The sequence below is a fragment of the Chelonia mydas genome, chromosome 11 (genome assembly GCF_015237465.2).
Source record: "Chelonia mydas isolate rCheMyd1 chromosome 11, rCheMyd1.pri.v2, whole genome shotgun sequence".
Lineage (NCBI taxonomy): Eukaryota > Metazoa > Chordata > Testudines > Cheloniidae > Chelonia > Chelonia mydas.
Window position 1 is genome coordinate 26,116,691 of NC_051251.2, and position 22,039 is coordinate 26,138,729.

Consider the following 22,039-nt stretch of genomic DNA (forward strand, 5'->3'; position numbering starts at 1 on the left):
CTTTTTGCTAGATCAAAAAAAAATTATTACAAAAATTAAGCATCAAGATAGCTCTCTTGAGGTTCAACTTAAAGGTTATAAGCAAAACAAAAGCAACTGGGATTAACGCAGGGGAGACCAAAAGCCAATAAGAAATAACCCTAATCGCATCTTCCTAAACATTCCCTGACTTACTTACATATCTGGGGTTTCAGATAAGCAATCTCTAGATATGATCTGATGGTTTTTCATACCTGGCTTAAAGCTTCCTAGATCATAGTTCAGCCCAGTTTCTGTGTCTCCTCTCTCTGGAGGGAGCAACAAACGGACAAAGGAAAAGTTTTTTTCCCAATCTTAAAAGTTCTAGCCCTCCCATTGGCTCTTTTGGTCAGGTGCCCACTCCCTTCTTTTTACCTATGGGTTTTCTTAACCCTTTACAGGTAAAGCAAGTAGAGAACTGCTACCAAGAGGGATTTTATAGCTAACTGGCTGGCTGGGTGTCCATAAAAGGAAGCTACTCTCCCCCCACCCCCCTTAATTTATCACAGATGTAGTTGTTTTTTTTTAGAACTGTATGGGAGCCTACACTAAATTGCCTGCTGAGTTTATGTCAGCCCACCATAATGAGGTTACCACCATCTAAAGAGAGAAATGAAGATGACTCTCCTAGGAAATGCAAAAGAACTGCCCCCCACTTTTTGCATGAGTGTGATTCAGCCTCACACTAATGCAATCTGGTAGGAATTCTCTTTGAAGGAAACTGACCACAGAGGTTGAGAGTCATAGAATATCAGGGTTGGAAGGGACCTTAGGAGGTCATCTAGTCCAACGCACTGCTCAAAGCAGGGCCAATCCCCAATTTTTACCCCAGATCCCTAATTGGCCCCCTCAAGGATTGATTTCACAACCCTGGGTTTAGCAGGCTGATGCTCAAACCACTGAGCTATGCCTCTCCCAGTCCATGCACATGTTCAGGTAACAGCGCCTACTTACCGGCTGACAAGAATGTTTCTTGCTCACAGCATTCAGCAGCTATGATGAGCTCCTTTGGGGCGTGGGGGTGGGTGGGTTTGAGAATAAGAAATTTGTTTAGCTTGTGATTATTGTAAAGCTTGTTTGCTTTTCTAAGATTAAAGGTGGCAGAGTCTGAAATGCCTGCCTGTGTAACCATACACATTCCCTGTCAAGCTGAGCTTCATTTACCTCTTCTGATTGCCTAAGGGTGCTCCCCTGTCAGTATTGTTTAAACAGCAAATGATCAGGCTTATCAATCTTCTCTCAGTTATGTACAGGCACTCAACATTAGCACAGATACTTCATTTAAGCCTCCCCCCACCTTCCTCTTCCTTTGAGCCTAATTTTGCCCTTGTAAAAGCATATACAGTTCTTATTGAAGTCTAGGAGAAGTGTGTGTGCACTTATGTGAGGGCAGAATTGACTTCTAGGGTTTTAGGCCTTTTTTGGTCAGTACTTCACATTTTTATTTTATGTACCGAATTTCATATATGGGTGATGGATACTTAGGCAAGGATAGGTGAGTGTGAATATGTTAATGGACACTTTGCAATGAAGAGAGTGTTTGGAGTTTTCTAGTTTGTGTTTTACATTCTTCATCTCACACACACACACAGATTCTTTATAAAGAAATCAGCATGGTAAACATATTCTGGTATTCAATCTCTGCTGAGTTTTTTTGGAACATATGAGCATATATTTTGTTTTTGGTCAGCGTTAATATGCCATTTTACTGACAGAATAGTTCTAATACATTTATTGAGGGCAACCACAGCTAAATCTTGTATGGCTTAGTCCTGTATAGAATATACAGTGGCAAACTATTGGAGTGGCACAGAGAGAATTCCTTCCTACCCAACCTCTTTGAATGTTTCCCCATTTGTATCTTTGTCCTCTTCTATGCTATCCCTTACACTTGAAATTCTGTTGCAAAATCTTCATGTTACGTATAAAGGACTTCTAACACATGGGATTCTGAACCAAAGTGCATTTTGTACTTGAATGTTCTTATCTCTGATTAACTTGTAAGATCCTTAGGCTTGAGATCAAGACTTCTATGTTTGTACAGTAGTTGGCATGTTTACGGTACTCAACAAATAACTACTGTAGATTGGTAAAACTGCCTGTTTATCTCTGGGGGGACGAGGGGGGTGGGGTGTCACAGGTCTCATTAATGTTCATAGAGTGCTTTAGAGAAAGATAAAATGCTATAATAATTCCTACATGATACTCACTGGCCTGTAGTTTTGGTTTAGTAGTGGATTGTTTGTGAATAGGTAGCAAGGAAGGTCTGGCATCTACGAGAGAACAAACCAATAGGTAAAATAAAATGAAGCTAAAGCACCTTTGACTTGGCCATGGATTGTAGCAATGAAAACTAATGGACAGCAACTTCTGTGAGGGCCTCTTGCAATAATAATTGTGAGACAAACTGATACTCTGTGCAGGTTGTATTTAGCCAGAGATACCCGTTTGACACTAGGTGAAGCCTGCATCCTGCAGTGGACTGAAAAAGTCTGTTGTGGTGATGATGGCTTTCCATCATTATGGAATAATGTCAGTTGTTCCATAGTTAAAGATAAGATTAAACAGAGGTTCTGTTATAAATTTTTGCATATCTCTTCTCTGAAAAATAAAATAGAGAGCGAGAGACACACACACAAAATGGGCTCAAAACTGCTAGGTTAGATCTGAGCCTAAGGTAGAATTGTTTCGAGTATCAAGCGATTGGCTCACAAACTGCCTGAGTTATGACACCCTAAAAACAGTCCAGTCAGGACAGTCCCAACAACTTAGCACATTACTGCCCTTTTGGAGCATGACAGCTGTAGTCTCATGTTTGTTTGATCCATGACTAATCCTGCACAGTAAGCAGGGTATTGTATCTTTCATGTTAAGTTATTAATTGGTCCATAATAAAACAAACAGTGATCTATGCCTGTTAAAGAAATAAAGAAAATAGCATCTTTATTACAACATGCTATTGACAGGGGGCTATGTTCTTTCAAACTTTGTGGCTTCCCCCACCTCTTGTGAATTTCACAGCCAGATGTAGTTGTTTTGCTCCACAATTCAGAACAATCTCAAAAAGGAAAAAAAAAAGGTAAAAGCGTTTTTTGAGCACTTTGTTAAGCAAAGAGAGCCCCGCCCATGCTAGATGTCAGCAAATGAGGGGTGACCCTAATCAACCAACCAAATTGAAATAGGTTAGGTGATGGATAGACAACAATTCAGTAGAAGTTTTATTTTCCATCTACCACTTTGCTCCTCCTTTATTATGTCAGAGGAGCCTGGATCAAGATAAACTGCTGAGAAACAAAACTATTTTCATGCAAATGTATCTCATGACAACTCCCTTCCTACTGCCCCACCTATAAATTTATTGTTTCTAAGTAGAACTTTTTTCTAAGCTTCCCAGGAATTGATAACAGCCCATTTAAAAACTTTTATTTGTAATAAAACTGCATAATGAGGAGTTTCCTGTTAGAATTTGGGGTAGGCTGCAGTTATAGCTTGCTTCATGGCCTCTCAAGCTGGAGAAGGTTGCAACTCATGGACTAGCTATATCGCTAAAACAGAGATCCCCAAACCATTTTTTATTGTAACATGGAATCACAGTTCAGGCCAACTGCACCTGTATTTCCCCTCAGTGATCCAGCAAAGGCATCTTCACTCAGGCTTCTGGCTTCCTAGACTTTGCTTTTCTTGGGTGGAGATCTACATCTCTCTCCTTCGTGACCTGGGCATGTCCAGGCTGAACAGTTCAGTTCCTTCTCTGTGTTATTCCCAGCAAAAGACAGTCCACCTAAACATGCTTGCTTCTTCCCACAGAGACAGCACACAGTGTAATTTCCTACAGTTATAAGTTACCACACAACTCTTCCTATGCAGGCTTATTTATTATAGTAAAAGTATTAGAGAAAATACATTAAAAACAATAAAAGAATCTACAAGCATGCTAAAAACAAGCTTGCAAGAGATCTCCCCCCACTGTCTGCACCATGCATGCTGGCAGGCAAGCTCCCACAAGAGGTCTTGTTTGTGGTCACAAGTTTATAACAGCCTCTGCTCAGAACTAGCACCTAGTCTTCTGGAGCCTCAGTAGGCCATGGTGTTCCAACCCTTCCCTAAGGATTGGGCCCGCCCTGGACCAGAGGTCCTGTCCATTTGCTGGATCACAAAGAAGCCCTGAGTCATCTTAAATTCAGGCTATGTATTCAAACATTTTTTTCTTTGTCAGTTACTCCCTGCAGAATGCAGACGGGGTCTCTGAACTGTCCTCATGTCACAGGTGACCAGCAGACAAAAGGTTCCCCATCAGGGCAAAGCTTCAAAGGCTGAGTCAGTAGGTGGGGGGTTGCAATTCCCTCCTCCCCAGTAACCTCCTAAGAATTCCACTTCATACATATTGTCCCAAAAGATCAAGCATGTCTGCTATATTATTCATCATAGTCTTTTGAAATTCACATTATTTCCTAGAGATTACATTAATCCTTCTTCGTCCTGAGTGTCTCTGGATTAAGTTTAGAAGTGTGTGCAACAAGAGTGATGTAGTGGTGGGAGTCTGCTATAGACCACCGGACCAGGGGGATGAGGTGGATGAGGCTTTCTTCCGGCAACTCACGGAAGCTACTAGATCGCATGCCCTGATTCTCATGGGTGACTTTAATTTTCCTGATATCTGCTGGGAGAGCAATACAGCGGTGCATAGACAATCCAGGAAGTTTTTGGAAAGCGTAGGGGACAATTTCCTGGCGCAAGTGCTAGGGGAGCCAACTAGGGGGGTCGCTTTTCTTGACCTGCTGCTCACAAACCGGGTAGAATTAGTGGGGGAGGCAAAAGTGGATGGGAATCTGGGAGGCAGTGACCATGAATTGGTTGAGTTCAGGATCCTGACGCAGGGAAGAAAGGTAAGCAGCAGGATACGGACCCTGGACTTCAGGAAAGCAGACTTCGACTCCCTCAGGGAACAGATGGCCAGGATCCCCTGGGGGACTAACATGAAGGGGAAGGGAGTCCAGGAGAGCTGGCTGTATTTCAAGGAATCCCTGTTGAGGTTACAGGGACAAACCATCCCGATGAGTCGAAAGAATAGTAAATATGGCAGGCGACCGGCTTGGCTTAATGGTGAAATCCTAGCGGATCTTAAACATAAAAAAGAAGCTTACAAGAAGTGGAAGGTTGGACATATGACCAGGGAAGAGTATAAAAATATTGCTCGGGCATGTAGGAAAGATATCAGGAGGGCCAAATCGCACCTGGAGCTGCAGCTAGCAAGAGATGTCAAGAGTAACAAGAAGGGTTTCTTCAGGTATGTTGGCAACAAGAACAAAGCCAAGGAAAGTGTGGGCCCCTTACTGAATGAGGGAGGCAACCTAGTGACAGAGGATGTGGAAAAAGCTAATGTACTCAATGCTTTTTTTGCCTCTGTTTTCACTAACAAGGTCAGCTCCCAGACTGCTGCGCTGGGCATCACAAAATGGGGAAGAGATGGCCAGCCCTCTGTGGAGATAGAGGTGGTTAGGGACTATTTAGAAAAGCTGGACGTGCACAAGTCCATGGGGCCGGACGAGTTGCATCCGAGAGTGCTGAAGGAATTGGCGGCTGTGATTGCAGAGCCCTTGGCCATTATCTTTGAAAACTCGTGGCGAACGGGGGAAGTCCCGGATGACTGGAAAAAGGCTAATGTAGTGCCAATCTTTAAAAAAGGGAAGAAGGAGGATCCTGGGAACTACAGGCCAGTCAGCCTCACCTCAGTCCCTGGAAAAATCATGGAGCAGGTCCTCAAAGAATCAATCCTGAAGCACTTACATGAGAGGAAAGTGATCAGGAACAGTCAGCATGGATTCACCAAGGGAAGGTCATGCCTGACTAATCTAATCGCCTTTTATGATGAGATTACTGGTTCTGTGGATGAAGGGAAAGCAGTGGATGTATTGTTTCTTGACTTTAGCAAAGCTTTTGACACGGTCTCCCACAGTATTCTTGTCAGCAAATTAAGGAAGTATGGGCTGGATGAATGCACTATAAGGTGGGTAGAAAGCTGGCTAGATTGTGGGGCTCAACGGGTAGTGATCAATGGCTCCATGTCTAGTTGGCAGCCGGTGTCAAGTGGAGTGCCCCAGGGGTCGGTCCTGGGGCCGGTTTTGTTCAATATCTTCATAAATGATCTGGAGGATGGTGTGGATTGCACTCTCAGCAAATTTGCGGATGATACTAAACTGGGAGGAGTGGTAGATACGCTGGAGGGGAGGGATAGGATACAGAAGGACCTAGACAAATTGGAGGTTTGGGCCAAAAGAAATCTGATGAGGTTCAATAAGGATAAGTGCAGGGTCCTACACTTAGGATGGAAGAATCCAATGCACCACTACAGACTAGGGACCGAATGGCTAGGCAGCAGTTCTGCGGAAAAGGACCTAGGGGTGACAGTGGACGAGAAGCTGGATATGAGTCAGCAGTGTGCCCTTGTTGCCAAGAAGGCCAATGGCATTTTGGGATGTATAAGTAGGGGCATAGCGAGCAGATCGAGGGACGTGATCGTTCCCCTCTATTCGACACTGGTGAGGCCTCATCTGGAGTACTGTGTCCAGTTTTGGGCCCCACACTACAAGAAGGATGTGGATAAATTGGAGAGAGTCCAGCGAAGGGCAACAAAAATGATTAGGGGTCTAGAGCACATGACTTATGAGGAGAGGCTGAGGGAGCTGGGATTGTTTAGTCTGCAGAAGAGAAGAATGAGGGGGGATTTGATAGCTGCTTTCAACTACCTGAAAGGGGGTTCCAAAGAGGATGGATCTAGACTGTTCTCAATGGTAGCAGACGACAGAACGAGGAGTAATGGTCTCAAGTTGCAATGGGGGAGGTTTAGATTGGATATTAGGAAAAACTTTTTCACTAAGAGGGTGGTGAAACACTGGAATGCGTTACCTAGGGAGGTGGTAGAATCTCCTTCCTTAGAGGTTTTTAAGGTCAGGCTTGACAAAGCCCTGGCTGGGATGATTTGATTGGGGATTGGTCCTGCTTTGAGCAGGGGGTTGGACTAGATGACCTTCTGGGGTCCCTTCCAACCCTGATATTCTATGATTCTATGATTCCTAAAGAAGTTCCATACAATGCCACAGTAGTACATTTTCATTTTCAATACAATGGACCCAGAAGTTACTAAGTGTAATTCAATACGGTTTTACTTAATTCCATAAGGTTTGCACATGATATTGCAGGATATTGTCAGATCTGTCACAAATGGTATGGAAATGGTTGAGAACCAGTGCTCTACTTACACCCATTCATTAGGTGCTAAAAGAACCAACCCACCAGTAGAACATACAATAATCCAAACTATTGTCACATAGACAAACACAAAAAGAAAAGGAGTACTTGTGGCACCTTAGAGACTAACCAATTTATTTGAGCATAAGCTTTCATGAGCTGTAGACAAACACAGGGGGTGAAGTCCTGACCCCCTGGAAATCAATGACAAATCTCCCATTGACTTCAACAGGGCCTGGATTTCATCCAGAGACTACTACAGAATGTTTGCTTCATTTCACATTTTCAGAAAAGCATGGGATAGTGACTACAAAGTAAAAAATCCTGTGACATATCCCCTAATCAGGTGTACAGAAGCTCTTTAGCATGGTTTAATACTATGGGATATTGATTCTATTATATTTTCCATATGCAAGGAACAAACACACACTTCCAGTCAGAATGACTTTTATTTTATATTAAGAGTCCAACAAAGCAAGAAGGAACAAAGGTAAAGTCTGCAAAAGAGAGCACAGTGTGTGTGTATGTCTCACGTGCAGCAGGAAAGGAAACATCTGCATTTAAAAGTGTACTTCATAGAACAAGTCATAACATTAACAAGCCACATATACCATAGGGTCTATTCCCCTTTTCTCGCTCTCATTTTTAATTAAGCATAACTGGGGTTTCTGGATTTAGGGTTAAACTGATAAAACCCCATACTGGAAACAAAACAAAAGGAAGAAAAATAATAATAAAAAAGCTAAACAAACACCCAAACTGACATGTTTTGGAGTGTTGAAAATGTTTAGGGGGTGGGGAGAGAGGAGGAGTTATGAAAAATAACTCTCTGAGAGCTCATTCCCTGCTGAGCGGTGTAATGTGAATGTAAATTAACAAAAACGACCAAGACTGGAAATTCAAGACCCTGATTGGAAAAAGAGCTGTCCAAAACCAGGGAAAATACGTTTGTCATTGTGAAACACTTTAAAATTGTGTGTGATTTATGAAACTTTGAATTTCACCCTGATCTAATTAGAAGAGGATTTCCCCTAGCTGGGGAGCTGTAAACGGGTTTCAAAATAGCGCCTACTGTCACCACCCATCAATCCTCACTCCCCAGCTATCGGTAGTTAGCCAGACACTCAAAGAAAGTGGGACACGGCCTATTCTTCCCCCTTTACCGTCCAGCACCCCACCTGTACACCGCTCGGAGGACTACATCTCCCAGCATGCTTTGTTGGCTCCTCTCCCCGGGAGCCCGGGCTTTGGGCGGGGTTGATGTAATGCGGTGAAGTCACAAAGCCTCTCGGGGAGGCGAGAGGCGGTGGGGCTCGCAAGAGGCTGCTGAAGCTGAAGAGGCAAAGGAGCGGCCGCTTTGTCTGTTTGCCGCCCGCAGAGAGCCACCTGCAGTCCCCGCACGGGCTGCGAGCCCCGCCCCGGCGCTCCGCAGAAGTGGTTCTGCCGCGGGGCCGCTTGGTTTTTTGCTGGAGAAGCTGGACAATGCAGGGTCGCTGCTTTCTCTGACTCCCCCCACCCCATGACCGGCTGACGGTGGGACCCGGGTGTTTGCGGTCCCTGCCTGGCTGGACGCTGGATGCATTAGGCACGCGGGTTGCAGCTCGCCCTTCAGCATCCCTCCCACCCCTCCGAGATGGCGGACCCAGCCGAATGCAGCATCAAAGTGATGTGCCGGTTCCGGCCCCTCAACGAGGCGGAGATCCTCCGCGGGGACAAATTCATCCCCAAGTTCAAAGGCGAGGAGACGGTGGTGATCGGGGTAAGTCTCGCCGGGATGCCCCCCTCCCCCGCTCCCAGCTACCGCAGGGCCGAGCATCCTGGGGCCGCTGTTCTGCAGCCTTGGCAAAAAGCACCATCGCCCCCCCCCCCGCCGCCTCCTTCTCGCGCCGCGCAGCACCCGCGCCTTGGGCACCTGGCTGCCTCCCTGCCGCGGCCCATTGTTCCCGCCCCAGGACGGGGGGGCGGGTTGTCCCAGGGCTCCGGTGTAGCTAGCCGGGTCCGGGCAGGCTCCTGCCGCAGAATTGCAGGGGAACCCGCTTCCTCCAGGAGGGGGCTGGGGCAGGAGCACGGGCCCGCCCCCAGGGTTTCTCTCACTTCCCAACCGTCCCCCCTCCTCCTCCTTTGACTTGGAGTTTATTGTCTCTCCCTCCCCCCCGGGAAAGTAGCCCTGCGGGCACGCGGCCCCCTGTTGGGATGAGAAGGGTCTGGGGGATGCAGACGCCGGGGCAGGGGGGAGAAGTTCCTCAGAGTGGGGCGGGTGGCACGAGCCTGCTCTGCACACCCCAGCTTTCTCCCGGGGACCAGTGACCGCCTCCGCTGCCCGCGGCTCCAGCCCCGGGGCCAGGGGCTGGGCGGCAGAGGGCAGCCCGCGTACCGCGCTCCCCTTGTTCGTACCTGCGGTGGGGAGGAATTGAATGGAGTCGGCCTCGCTTCCCACCTGGGTTGCAGCCTCCCAGCCCCCAGTATTGATTAGGCTGATGTCATTCTGCTCACTGGGCATGCTCGCGCTCTCCCTCGCTCCTGGGGTACCTCAAATGATTGGCAGGTGACAACAATTTCGGGAGAGAATTGCAGAGCTCAGTGTGCGTGTGTCTCTTCTCTTCCCCTCTCCCCGGGCTTGGCTTGCTCTCAGCCTCTGTATCTCACCAGCGGCGCTGTGTAAATACCTGCCAGGCTGCGGTCGGTGCAGATGGAAGGAGAGAGGTGTACGGGCTGCGTGTGCTCTGGTGATTGATGGGTTCCCTTCAGCCCCTTTGCTGCCACATAGCTAGAGAGAGCTCATTGCGGCAGTCGCTGGAGGCCGCCTTCTTTCCCGGGAAAGTTTCTACGCTTGAATGGATCGAAGAGCCTTCCGCCACTCTTGCTGTACGCGAGGAGTCGTGCTTGGAGTTCTTACGGGCTTCTGAGCACCGGCCCGTGGTTACTCCGCGCCCAGTGTGTTTTGTGGACAACAGGATCGGTGCTCCCTGAATGTGCTCGGTCAATGATAGTTCTGTTGCAGCTGTTTTGCATTGTGTTTGCATTGGAGCCATGTGAGGTCAGGAGCAGGAGGCAGAGATTAAATCCTAACCTGTTCGTTCGAAGCAGAAAAAAAGTGTAGTTTTGCAATATGTAGTTGTTGAGTATAGTTTGTATGTAAAGCCATCATTAAATTTTATTATGCATTATTTATAGAGGCACATAGATAAATGGTTACAGATTCCAGTAGAACAAATAGTTGTTTTGAATCGTCTGGAAGCACAGTGTAGTAAAATCTCATTCCATGGGCAGATTAGTGATATAGTTGAAATGTTCATCCTTAGATAAGTAGATCCGCATGTGGTGTTTCCTTCTATCACAAAGTCTAAAATATATATTTAAGCATCAGTTCACTACTCCAGGTCCTAGTGACATCAGATTTCTGGACAGGCCAATATTCTTGTTCCACGCTGGGAAGTAACCTTCATAACAGCAAAGGGCTCTGGGATCACTGACTAGAGCATATCTAACATGATCACTAAAAAAGCAATCTGTGTGGTTATTTGGATTCCTGTATGATCTGGGACTAGGGTGACCATATTTCCCTATGCTGAATATGGAACATCTAGTAAAATTACTCGTATTCAAGCAAGTTCAATGGCAATCAATCAGAACTATGCAGTACAAACGTTCAAAGTAACATCAGGTTGACTGAACCCCTGTTAAAAAGAAATAGTGCACAGTTGGATTCTTCTTCTTTACCTTCTTATCTTTAAGGCTTTAGGGCTCACACGGGAGAGGTGACACACACATATACTCCCATACACCTTTCTCACACGGGCAGTGACTGACCCAACCCTCCCTTCCCGGCGATCTCCGCCCTCCATGCTTAGTTGGGCCCCCAGCGTGGACCCACCTCTCCTGGTACCTGGTGTTGCCTCTTCCTGAGGCAGCACATGGAGGCGGCATGCAGGGTCATATGCCTGCCAGATTTCTGCCAGGGTTCACCCCAGAAAGTGGCCAGCAGCAGCCTTTCGGCACTGCATGGGAGGGCAGGGACCGGAGCTGCTTCCAGTCGAGGGGGGGAAGGGATGACCTGGCCCCTGTCTTTGCAGAGCTCATCTCTTCTTCCCCTCCCCGCTGTGCCTGGAAGCAGCTTGTCCCTTCCTGCTCACATAGTGTCGAAAGGCAGCTAACACCTCCAGGCTGCTGCTGGCCACCCACATAACCCAGCCGCCTCCTGTCCCCCAGGTAGAGGTAGCTCAGCAGAGAAGGGTTCCTAGGGGACGGAGCAGCCCCACGCTCCTTGGGGGCAGGACCAAGGGCAAGTGAAGAGGATGCTAAGACCCTGCCCGGAGGGCTGCCTTGGAGCCTGTAGGGTCGGGGTGCTAACAGGCTGGAAATTGCTTCCACCACTCTACTCCAGAGCTTAGATGAGGGGCAGAGACACTTCCCTATGCCAGTGCTGTGTGGGGCTTTGGCACGTTCAGGGCTCGGCTCCTCCTGGCAATCGACCCAGGCCGGAGGGTCTTGGGCTTTCCCAGGGTGCTGTCCCAGCCAGAGGCAGTTGGGGAAGGAAGGAGCCTGCCGGCGAGGCTGTTGGTGGGCTGAGCACTCTGACCCGGGGCTGGTTCTCCGCACAGCGCTGGGAATGGGATGCACCCCACCAGGGGGGATATAGAGGAGCAGCGGGGCTGGGGGGGTGGTGGTGAAGGGGCAAAGCAGGGAGAGGACAGCGAGAGGGGGAGCACGTAAAAGGCAGATGGGTGGGCAGCAGAGGTGACACTTAGCCAGCTGCTGCCTAACACCTGCCTGCACTCACCAGCCACTGCAGCGCACTGCCAGTGCCGGCCAGAAACAGGATGGGGGTGGGGCCCTGCTGGCCAAGAGCTGGCATCCAGCGGGGGCTGTGCTGATGGACCAGCAGAGGGAGCGGCCAGCCCGCATGCTCCAACCTTATCCCACCACCAGCCTCGCACGCCCACCCTCATTGTCAGTTATTGCCCTCTCCCCTCTCACCGCTGGTGGGCAGGTGGTTGGTGAGCAGGGATCCAGCCAGCAGCAGGAACCACCAGTACAGATGCGGGGTGGGGAGAGAGAAAATACGCCCACTTTTAAGAAAGTCAGGACACCTGCAGGAGGGCTTAAGTATGGGACTCTCCCTTTAAAACCAAGACATCTGGTCACCCTATCTGGGACCCAATTCTCCCACAGACTGTTTGCTTATCATGGCAGTTAAGATTGTCTGGGGTGTGCTTGCTGTGAGTTCTTGGAGCTGAAGCTTTCCAATGGAGGCCCTTATCTTTGGAATGGCTCCTTTTGGCAGTCTGCCAGCCTGGGGCTTTGGTGATCTTCAGTGCATGATGTAGGACCAGGTCATTTCTACTTGAGCTAGTATGTGGTTAATTGTCTGACTTGCTGGATTTTGTTTTCCCTTGGTGCTTTGTTTTGTATTTTGGCCTGCAGTGATCACAGCCATATTTATGCTACTCATTATAAGGTTTATTTTTATAACCAAATACTTAGATAAGTGCTTGAGACAAATAAATAATAAACCACATAAATGGCTAGTTGGTTATTAACAAGGTTTTTATTTCAACTGCTTACAGGTATTGTCAGAATTTATTGGAAGGACAAGCAGTTTTTCATGAGAGAGCTGCTAAATGACTCATGAACGACTGAAATGTTTTGAGATAAATGTTATAGAAAAGTCTATCTCTCTTCTCTTTTTTTTAATTACTGAGGGCATTGCATCAAAACAGGATATTTGCTTTCTGAGCAGATTCTCATTCCTCACCTTCAGTTGTAATCATAATAATCTTCACAGCAATTAATCTGATGTCAAAAACAGAGGATTGTGACTTCAGGCAATGAATGTTTAGAATGAAGGAGAAATAACTAGCAGGAAGAGATGAAACCTTATGAAAGAGAGATCTTCTCCATGCAAATGTCAGTGATCTTAAACAACACATAAAGTATATTAATTAAACTAAAAGTAGAATTGTTTTAAAAAAACTGGAATCTGACTAAATCAGTTTACAGAGAATTTGAACGTAAAGTCGTATTTTATTTTTTTTCATGGAAGTGAAACCATGTGCAAATTGTAATTCTGGTTATAGCTCATCTCTGCTTATAGTTTAGTTCTTTGGAAAACACTGAGTTCAGTTTAAAATGATTCAGGTGAAGAAAGAGCTCAAACATTGCTATAAAGCGTTAGCTGCTCTCTCCAAAGACAAAAACGAAAAACAGATATTTTCTCGTTCTTATGCATTGGAGGTCTTAGTCTTAATTTATGACATGTAAAAGTGTATTTTGAACCTTGTGTATAACTTGTGGTTTGGCAGGATAAATCTTCAGCACCTTTAGTTTATCATCCTGGAAAGCTTGTCTCAACCAGAACAGCTTCTTCCTTTCTCTTTCTCATGACATGGCTAGGGTCTGGGAAGAAGAACTAGTGACATCCAGTGAGACTTAGGGCTTGTCTACACTACCGTCCGGATCGACTGGCAGTGATCGATCCAGCAGGAGTCGATTTATCGTGTCTAGTATAGACGCGATAAATCAACCGCTGATTGCTTTAGCATCCACTCTGGTACTCCACCTCAACAAGAAGCGCAAGGGGAATTGACAGGAGAGCATCTCCCATTTACACACCACAGTGAAGACACCGCGATAAGTAGATCTAAGTACATCAACTTCAGCTACATTATTCACATAGCTGAAGTTGCATAACTTAGATCGATTACCCCCATAGTGTAGACCAGGCCTTGGTTTGCTTAGTTGTAAGTCTGTCACATTAAACAGAGAAAAAAATGTATCTCCTGAGTTGGGTTCGCTGCCATGATGCTTGTGAGGAAATCAGCCAGTTTAAACTGGCTTGAGGGGCTGATGTTTTCTGTATCTCTTTACAGTTTTCGAATTATAAACGTTCATAAGAATATTTTCACACTTGAGGCCTTGACCTTAACTGGAACCTGTGGGTACTACTGCAATATACTATTAATAATAGAATGTATTATTGATCTTCATTATTTAGTGTGTCAGATTGAATGCTCAGCTCCAATAACTAGTAATACTTACCCACAGAAAAATCACATTTCTGCTAGAAAATGTTCCCAGCATAGTTTTCATTTTAGAAGAGCGCTCTTTTTCTTTAACATTCATAAAGTTATTAAGATGGAACTGCCAAGCTAAATTAAACAAATCAACCACAATTTCAAATGGTCCTCTGTTGCTTCTGAATAAAGGACGCAAAGTGGGTCTTTTGTTAGTCCAGCATCTTTTTCTTTTTCTTCAGCAATATCAGGACTGATTTTTCTATGAGAAGACTGTAAAACTAGTGGAGTTTTGTCATCACAAAAGATAAGACTGAAACCTGAATAACTGAAAGGGGAGAAGATGTCTAATCCAACTCTTCTGAATCCTTAAAGTGAGATTATTTTTTTTTCTTAACTCAAGCTCCTGACAAACAACTAAGGGAAAATGCTTTCTTTGTGAAATATTCAACATCATGCACCTCCTGTTGTTGTTTTCTCCTATTACAGTTTTATGGGGTTTCAGAAGGTCCTCCAGCAACTACAGGATGGGAAGACTTAAAATTACTGCTTTCTCTTTTCTTTTTCTTTTTTTAAAAAAGGCAAATGACTCCTCCTCCCCCCCAACTTCTTTTGGGACGTCTTTGAGTCTATTTCTATACATCTTGAGTAAAGCTGTATTTTATCATACGCATGACTCTGTGACTTTCAGGATTTGCTTATCTAAAACAATCCTGGCCCCATTGAAGTCTATGGCAAAATTCCCCTTGACTTTAATAGGAGTGGGATTTCATCCATGGTCTTTGTCACCTGAACCAGCCTCCTCCATGAATCTTCTTAGATTTGTCTGTACATGTGTACCGTTTAGTATGGATAAACTAATATAATTAAATGGCTTTAAACAATTTTAATGGCAAATTGGAGACTAATTACCTTTTCTCAATTTTCCATGGCCAACAATATAATAATTAAAATTTTAGTGTGTCAGACTTATTTTTAAGTTCAAATTGACTCCTGCGTTTTTACTGTGACTTAACCTTTTTTTTGCCATGATGGCCAACTTACCTTGATCATAGTAGGGCACGAAGAGGCAAAAGCAATAAATAAATTGCTTTCTTTTGCAGTTCACGTTTAACTAAGCTACTGGATTCCTTATTGAGTTTCAAACAGATTTTCAGTAGACTGCTGCTTAGTTTGTTGTCTTTGTTCCTCTGTACCATCAAGGTGACTCTGTTAGCTATTTGGTTTTGCCTGATGTGTCTGCAAATGTATTTTCCTTGACAGTTTTTTTTTTCCTTGTATTTTGTGAGTGTTAAGCGGTGTGCACAGCTCAGCCAGTGAAGTATCTTGGTGACCTGAAAACACTTAACACCTGCAGCTACTGTACTCACATGCCTAAGTGTTTGCAGGATTGAGGACTGGGAGGGATACACAGAGAGACTCTGCGAGGAAATAAGCTGCCTGTGATGTAAAAAGACTATTTTCCCAGCTAAGTGTGTGGGCCTGCAATATATTTCCCCCCCAAATTTAAAAAATAAATAAAGAGCAAGGAATTAAACTTAATTGAGGGAAAAAATGCAGGAACAAGTTCTTTCTTTGTTCTTCAGGTGGATCTGTAGTGCCCACTCATTTTGAAGCTTCCTGTTAGTGAAAGGCAGAAACTGATGTTCTTTAGTTTTAGTTATGATATTTAGCATTGTGGATTGCCTGAACTAATTTCTGGCTGTCCTAATGTCAGTGTTTTGTATTTCCAGGAAGGAGACAGAAATTAACTTTTTGGTTCTGGTTTCGCATTCCTTTTTGAGATGAAACGCGAGCAAAATATTGGCATGTACCTCTGCATACTGAATCTGCTGAGTTTTGCACATCTCTTGTTGTGCAGGCAACATGGGGGAGGGAGGGAGAGCAGTGTTTGTTTTTAGTTGTTGCTCAACAGGATGCATTCCAGCTGACTAAGTGTGGCACTGGTGGGCTTTGAAGCAAGTCCTTGCCAGTTGTGCTTGACTAGAAGGATGATGGCTATGATACAGGACCTTAAAGTAAGTGTGTGTGTGTGAGAGAGAAAAACCAGTAAGGAAAATGGAACAAGTCTAAGGGTCCATATACTAGCATCCGATGAAGTGAGCTGTAGCTCACGAAAGCTCATGCTCAAATAAGTTTGTTAGTCTCGAAGCTGCCACAAGTACTCCTTTTCTTTTTGCGATTACAGACTAACACGGCTGCTACTCTGAAACCTATACTAGCATAACTTGTTCTCTCAGAGGGAAGTCCTACTATCTATTGTTTCAGCCTTGATCTGCTCTAAAGAGTCCTTATTGTGTTCAGTGACTACATTTTTTGTGAAGAGACATTGAATAATTTTTTCTTTTGTTAATCGGACACTAGAGAACATGTAGGGATGTAGGGAGCAAAAGGTCAAATGATGTTTCACAGCATAACACAGTACTTGTCAGACGCAAATAATGACAGCCCATTCTTCCAGGGAAAAAATGTCTTTTTTTACCTAGTTTTCTAATGCGTTTACTATTGACACTATATTTTTCCCCTTAAAGTATCAGGTCAGACTATTCTCTCTCTCATATGCAGGAATGATAGTGAAGTTAATGAAAGTTGCACTCGTAAGAAGAGAATTAGATCCATAAATTCTTTCTGTTTAAAGATCTTCGCAGACTATTTATCTGGATCATTCATGCCTAATTAACTTATTTAGCAAAAAGACCTAAAACGATTGGATAGTAGAGCAGTGACAATGTGGCATAAAAATCATCATTGGTTCTTGAAAGCCGTTCACATGATTTGGTGGTTCCCTTTGATGCTGCATGGCACATTGCTCTTTTAATGAAATCCACACCGATATTTCCACCTCTGAATGCACAAGGGTAGACTATCATATCTTGATGTGAGACACCCTAGAAATACTAGAAATTATACTTTATAGATTGATGTGGGGTGGGAATGTCTATATTGCTAGTGAAGTTGATTTTATTTTAACTTATCAAAATCTAACCTGTCAATTTGTTCCGTTAAATGTGTTAATATTTTTTTGAAAAAATATATTTCGCCATGTGTTGAGATTGTTTTCTTTCCTTTTATACAACACACACAATACATACTTGATGTACAGTCATTCATTAGGTGTGTGATATATTTTTTGTTACAGTTTTTCTAGTGGGAAAACTTAAGCTGGAAACCTTTAATGTGTTATAACTGTGCATCCTTAGTTCATTTCCCTGCCCCCTCCTAACTTCTTTATTCCCATGAAGTTTAAGCATTGTTTCTGTAAAAGAGCTAGTCTGAGATACCTGTAATGAAATACAAGCAGCTTGCAGAGATAAACATATTATGTCTTTGAAGCCTATCATCTCCAAAGACACTATGAAATGATACAAATGTGTGGTGGGTTCTTCTCTTTTAGAAAACATGACTAATCCTCCCACACCATCAAGTTTTCCTTCAGTATGACATAAGTTGATACATTGCAAAGCATGTGGTTGACCCCAATGCCTTTCATCTTTCTGCTTTATGTATAAGATGTGTCATGCAGTGCTAACTTTCCTGTCGTGTTGGGCTGTGTTGTTTCCATGCCTGATTATTTCTAGAGATGGAAAAGCGGAGTGCTGGCAAATCTGTCACTTTATTTCTGTGGTGATTTCCCTCCTACTCCAACCCATGAATTAGCTTAAGGTGAATGGGACACATCTTTTATAAGTACCACATTTTCTGTCAGTTTATAAGGCTTCCCGATCTGCTGCAGAACAAACATGTTTCACTAACTTAAGGACTGTGGTTGTAGCCATCCAGGGAGTAATTGTTGGAACTGCTAAAAAGAGTAGATTGCTCTAGGTTCTGTTATGCTTAATAATTAATTGATTGAAGGGGAAGCTGTTTAGGAGGTGGAGTTCTTACTGCAGTGGAATAATTAGTGGAGTAGAGTTTCTGGTTCTAACAGAGGAGTTAATTGTCTGGTACATGAGGGCTGGCTGGATCTGCAGCTGCCTTCTTTATTAGGAAATTAATTTTTGCAGCTTCCCTCTTTGAAAAACAGCCAACCACCCAATGAATTTAAAAATCTAATATATTGCATTCTCAATTGTAATTTAGGGCAACAAGAGAGATTTAACAGCAAATATATATTTGTACAGATAAGGGCTTTCTGCAGATGTTTCTGTATTCTCAAATTTAAATTTGCTTTCCTTCAAACCACCTCATCTCTGATCCTGCCAGATTTCACAAGCTAGGCTGGGTTAGTACATGATTAGGCCACTTCTAAGGGCCAGTCTACACTGACAATGCGGCAGTGCTTTAATGTGCCTTGTGTGCGTGCAGCGCAGCGCTGGGAGACAGCTCTCCCAGTGCTCTTAAAAAAAACACATCAATGAGGGGCGTAGCTCCCAGTGCTGGGGCACTGTTTACACTAGTGCTTTACAGCGCTGCAACTTGCTGTGCTCAGGAGGGTGTTTTTTTCACCAGTGTAGACAAGGAACATATTGGTGTTGTCTGTTTCTCTGAAATTTCCCTTGTGTGCCGGAGCAGTGGGAGTTCTGGTGTACACTAATTATTGGTAATGTCTTAAACCACTGTGTATGAGCAAGGCTAGATGATGTGATTGTACAAATGCTGGTGGCTGGACTTCATTAACAGTGATTGCACCATCACAAAAGCTTAATGGTGGGAGGTTTCCTGAAGATGCAGCCTTAGGTGCTGCAGGAAGAGCTGTTGCTGATTTCACCATTGGTACCCTGTGAGCTGGTACAGGACCAGTTCTCTAGCACAGTTTTGAGGCAGAAGTGTTTGCCTTTCAGATGCAAAACCAACATCAGGAACCCTGTGGTGGCTATTAAAATTCCTTCTGGAGAGTCATTTGGAAAGAGCATTCTTTATGTCCTATCCTAAGGTGTTGTGCTGCTAATTGAAAAATAATGTTTCAACCCATGTTTGCATTTCAGTGGCGGATGAAGCGATCCTGTGGGGTTTTGCCTATAAAATGCTTTAGGCTGTAGTTGTCTGTGTATGATCCTTAACCTGAGGGGGAAAATGAAATGGAAAAACAGCTTCCATTTACATTCATTTCAAACATGTGTGTTTCTTATAATGTTCATTGTTTTCACTGAAGCAAGTTCCTTTCAGCCCTCCTCATGTACTACAGGTTTTTTGAATGCAGTCTTTTCCAAGCCCCAATCCACTTTTATTTTATTTTTTAATCCCCATGTCCTATAAACACCAGTATGTGTGTCAACAGTGTGGAATTATAGCTAAAGGTTTGACATTTTGAAGTTTAGATTCTTGATTTTTAGGATAATTGACTTATAAAATTCTAAACAATTGTAGAAATAGTTGCAGTTACATATCTCTTGTGCCTTGGTCAACCATGTTTTGCTAGCTGCTATATGGCCTCTTTCTCTTGGAGGAACAGATTGGGGTCAATTTTTTAATAAATAGAAGTATATGATTTCACATGACTTTTCTGTGTGATGATTTTTTTTTGTCTAATTATATATTTTCTTGTGGACCGTGTTCTAGTCTGGGAAAAGAGGTGATGATGGATTTTTAATTCAGTGCTCCAAGTGAAGAATTTCACAAGGTAGACAGAAGACAAGGGTCTCTCCAGGTCATCCTGTGACCCAGAGTAAGGGAGGAGTTAAATTTATAATTTACACGGGGAGAGGGGAGAAGAGACGGGTGAGGGCTCCTTTTAAAAAGTGGACACATCTAAGATCTTGAAATCAAGGTCTCAGCATTGATGATTAGATTCCTTGACTTCAGGGAATAGTTCTGTCTATGGTTCAGTTTCTAAAGTGGGTTGCTTCCCTTTGTCTTGAATATATGATCATGAGTTAGCTTGAAACTAGGCAATAGAGGTAGCCAGACAGGAATTGGGAAACCTTTATTGAAATATTTTAGAGGAAGTAGGATTGAGGAGTCTTTGAAAGTTAATCTAACACCGTGGTTCTCAACCAGGGGTATGCATACACCTAGGGGTATTCAGAGGTCTTCCAGGGGCACTTCAAGTCATTTAGATATTTGCTAGTGCTTTTTATATAGACTGTTGTACTGACTTTGCCTAGTTTTACAAAGTAAAATTTCATGCAGACAACATTTTGTTCATGCTGCTCTATATACTATACCCTAAAATGTAAGTATAATATTTATATCCAATGGATTTATTTTATAATTGTATGGTAAAAATGAGAGAGTAAGCACATTTTTCAGTAACAGCATGCTGTAACACTCGCTTGTATTTTTATGTCTGATTGTATAAGCAAGTAGGTTTTAAGCGAGGTGAAACTTGGGGTACACAAGACAAATCAGACTCCTGAAAGGGGTACAGTAGTTTGGAAAGGTTGAGAGCCACTGATCTAACAAACCAAGTGGGATACATGTGTTCTATCTTTCAGACACCAGCTTGCATTAATTAATGTCTGTAAAGCACTTTGAAGATAAAAAGCACTATATAGGCACTAATAATGTCAATCCCTGAGATGGAGATTGAGTTATGATTCATAAGCATGGGTATTTCATAATTTTTTATTATGTCTATCCTTTATATTACTTAACTTTCCAATAGCAAGAACATCTTAATTGTTACCATATTTTCAATTTCTAGTGTCTGTCTTCTTCCTTGTCAGTCATGTTAAATGCTATCACTTCAGTTGTCCTTGAGTATGTCCTTTCAGAAGATATCTGGGAAGTACGGTGTCTCAAAGAATAACCATGCATTATGGAGAAAACTAATCAACCTCTTTAGCTGGGCATTAAGAGTATTTGAAACAGATCCCGGGCCAAGGTGAACCCCTTAACTTACTGTAGGACAAGCCAAAAACTCTGGACCAGAGGAGCGCAATTTTGGTGATCCTTAGTTCCCAGCTTTGTCATATGAGTGAATGCTGAACATGAGTAGATGTGGTGCCAAGGTGCCTGAGTCCATGGCAGAGAGCTAAATTCCCATGTTGCAGCCTGTTCGTAATGGGAGCTGTGCAAGGTGCTGAAACACTAACCTTCAGTAAATCTTGGTTCCTCATTATCGTTGACTTCTAGCAACCACAAGTGCCATTAATCCCTTTCCAATAAAGGCGATCTGGATACATTTGTCTGAAACATCCCAAAGCAAACCTTTCTTTAGCTACAATATGGTCCTGCCTACCAAATGACAGGCTTTTTCTTTTCTTTTTTTCTCCTGCTCTTGGTGCAAAGAGGAGGAAATCTAACTGATGTGAAGGCAGGAGACTGTGCATTTAGTCTTTGGCAGAGCTGGGAATAAAAGTCAAGAAGGTCCTATCTTATCTTTCCTGTGACTCACCTATCAAGTGAAGATTAACTAATTTTTGTAAAGCACTTTGAGGCCCCCTAAAGGGTGTCCTTATAGAAGTGAAAATAAGTCCTCCAATTGACATTTAGTTTATCATATGTCTTGACTTGATGTCACAAGATATGTTTAAAATGTATCAAATACTTCAGTTAAATGTATTGTGCCTTAGTAATGCTGTAGTTAGGCATTCACATTTAATTTAAAACAGACCTGATTTGTGTCTTAACCTTTTGTCAAAGAGTTTAAATGTTTCCCTTATTTAATAATATATTTACACATTCTTTAGTCACAAAATTGTTTGCATTAAGAACTTCTGTTAGCTTCATTGTTGTTTTGTGACCATGTTTCTTAGCTGTTGTAGCTATTCTAGCACATATGAGGCTTCAATGGATTTTCCAAGGAGGCTTTTCCATTTATATTATGTTGTGTGTGTTCGTGCACCAAAGCTCAGTGTTAACAGCAATGGTAGATGTAA

The 22,039-nt window shown here is 43.6% G+C and overlaps 1 protein-coding gene across 4 annotated transcripts in view; it reads left to right on the forward strand.

Annotated features, from left to right (window-relative positions):
* The first annotated feature begins 8,473 nt into the window (after window positions 1-8,473).
* KIF5C (kinesin family member 5C) overlaps window positions 8,474-22,039 on the forward strand; it is a 143,459-nt gene continuing 129,893 nt past the window's right edge. The window contains exon 1 of one of the 4 annotated variants that reach the window (XM_037912495.2): window positions 8,474-9,025. In XM_037912495.2, coding sequence (XP_037768423.1) covers window positions 8,900-9,025 — 126 coding nt within the window. In that variant the 5' untranslated portion in view covers window positions 8,474-8,899. The remainder of the gene's footprint in view (window positions 9,026-22,039) is intronic. The other 3 variants (XM_037912496.2, XM_037912497.2, XM_043525082.1) reach the window with 3 other exon arrangements.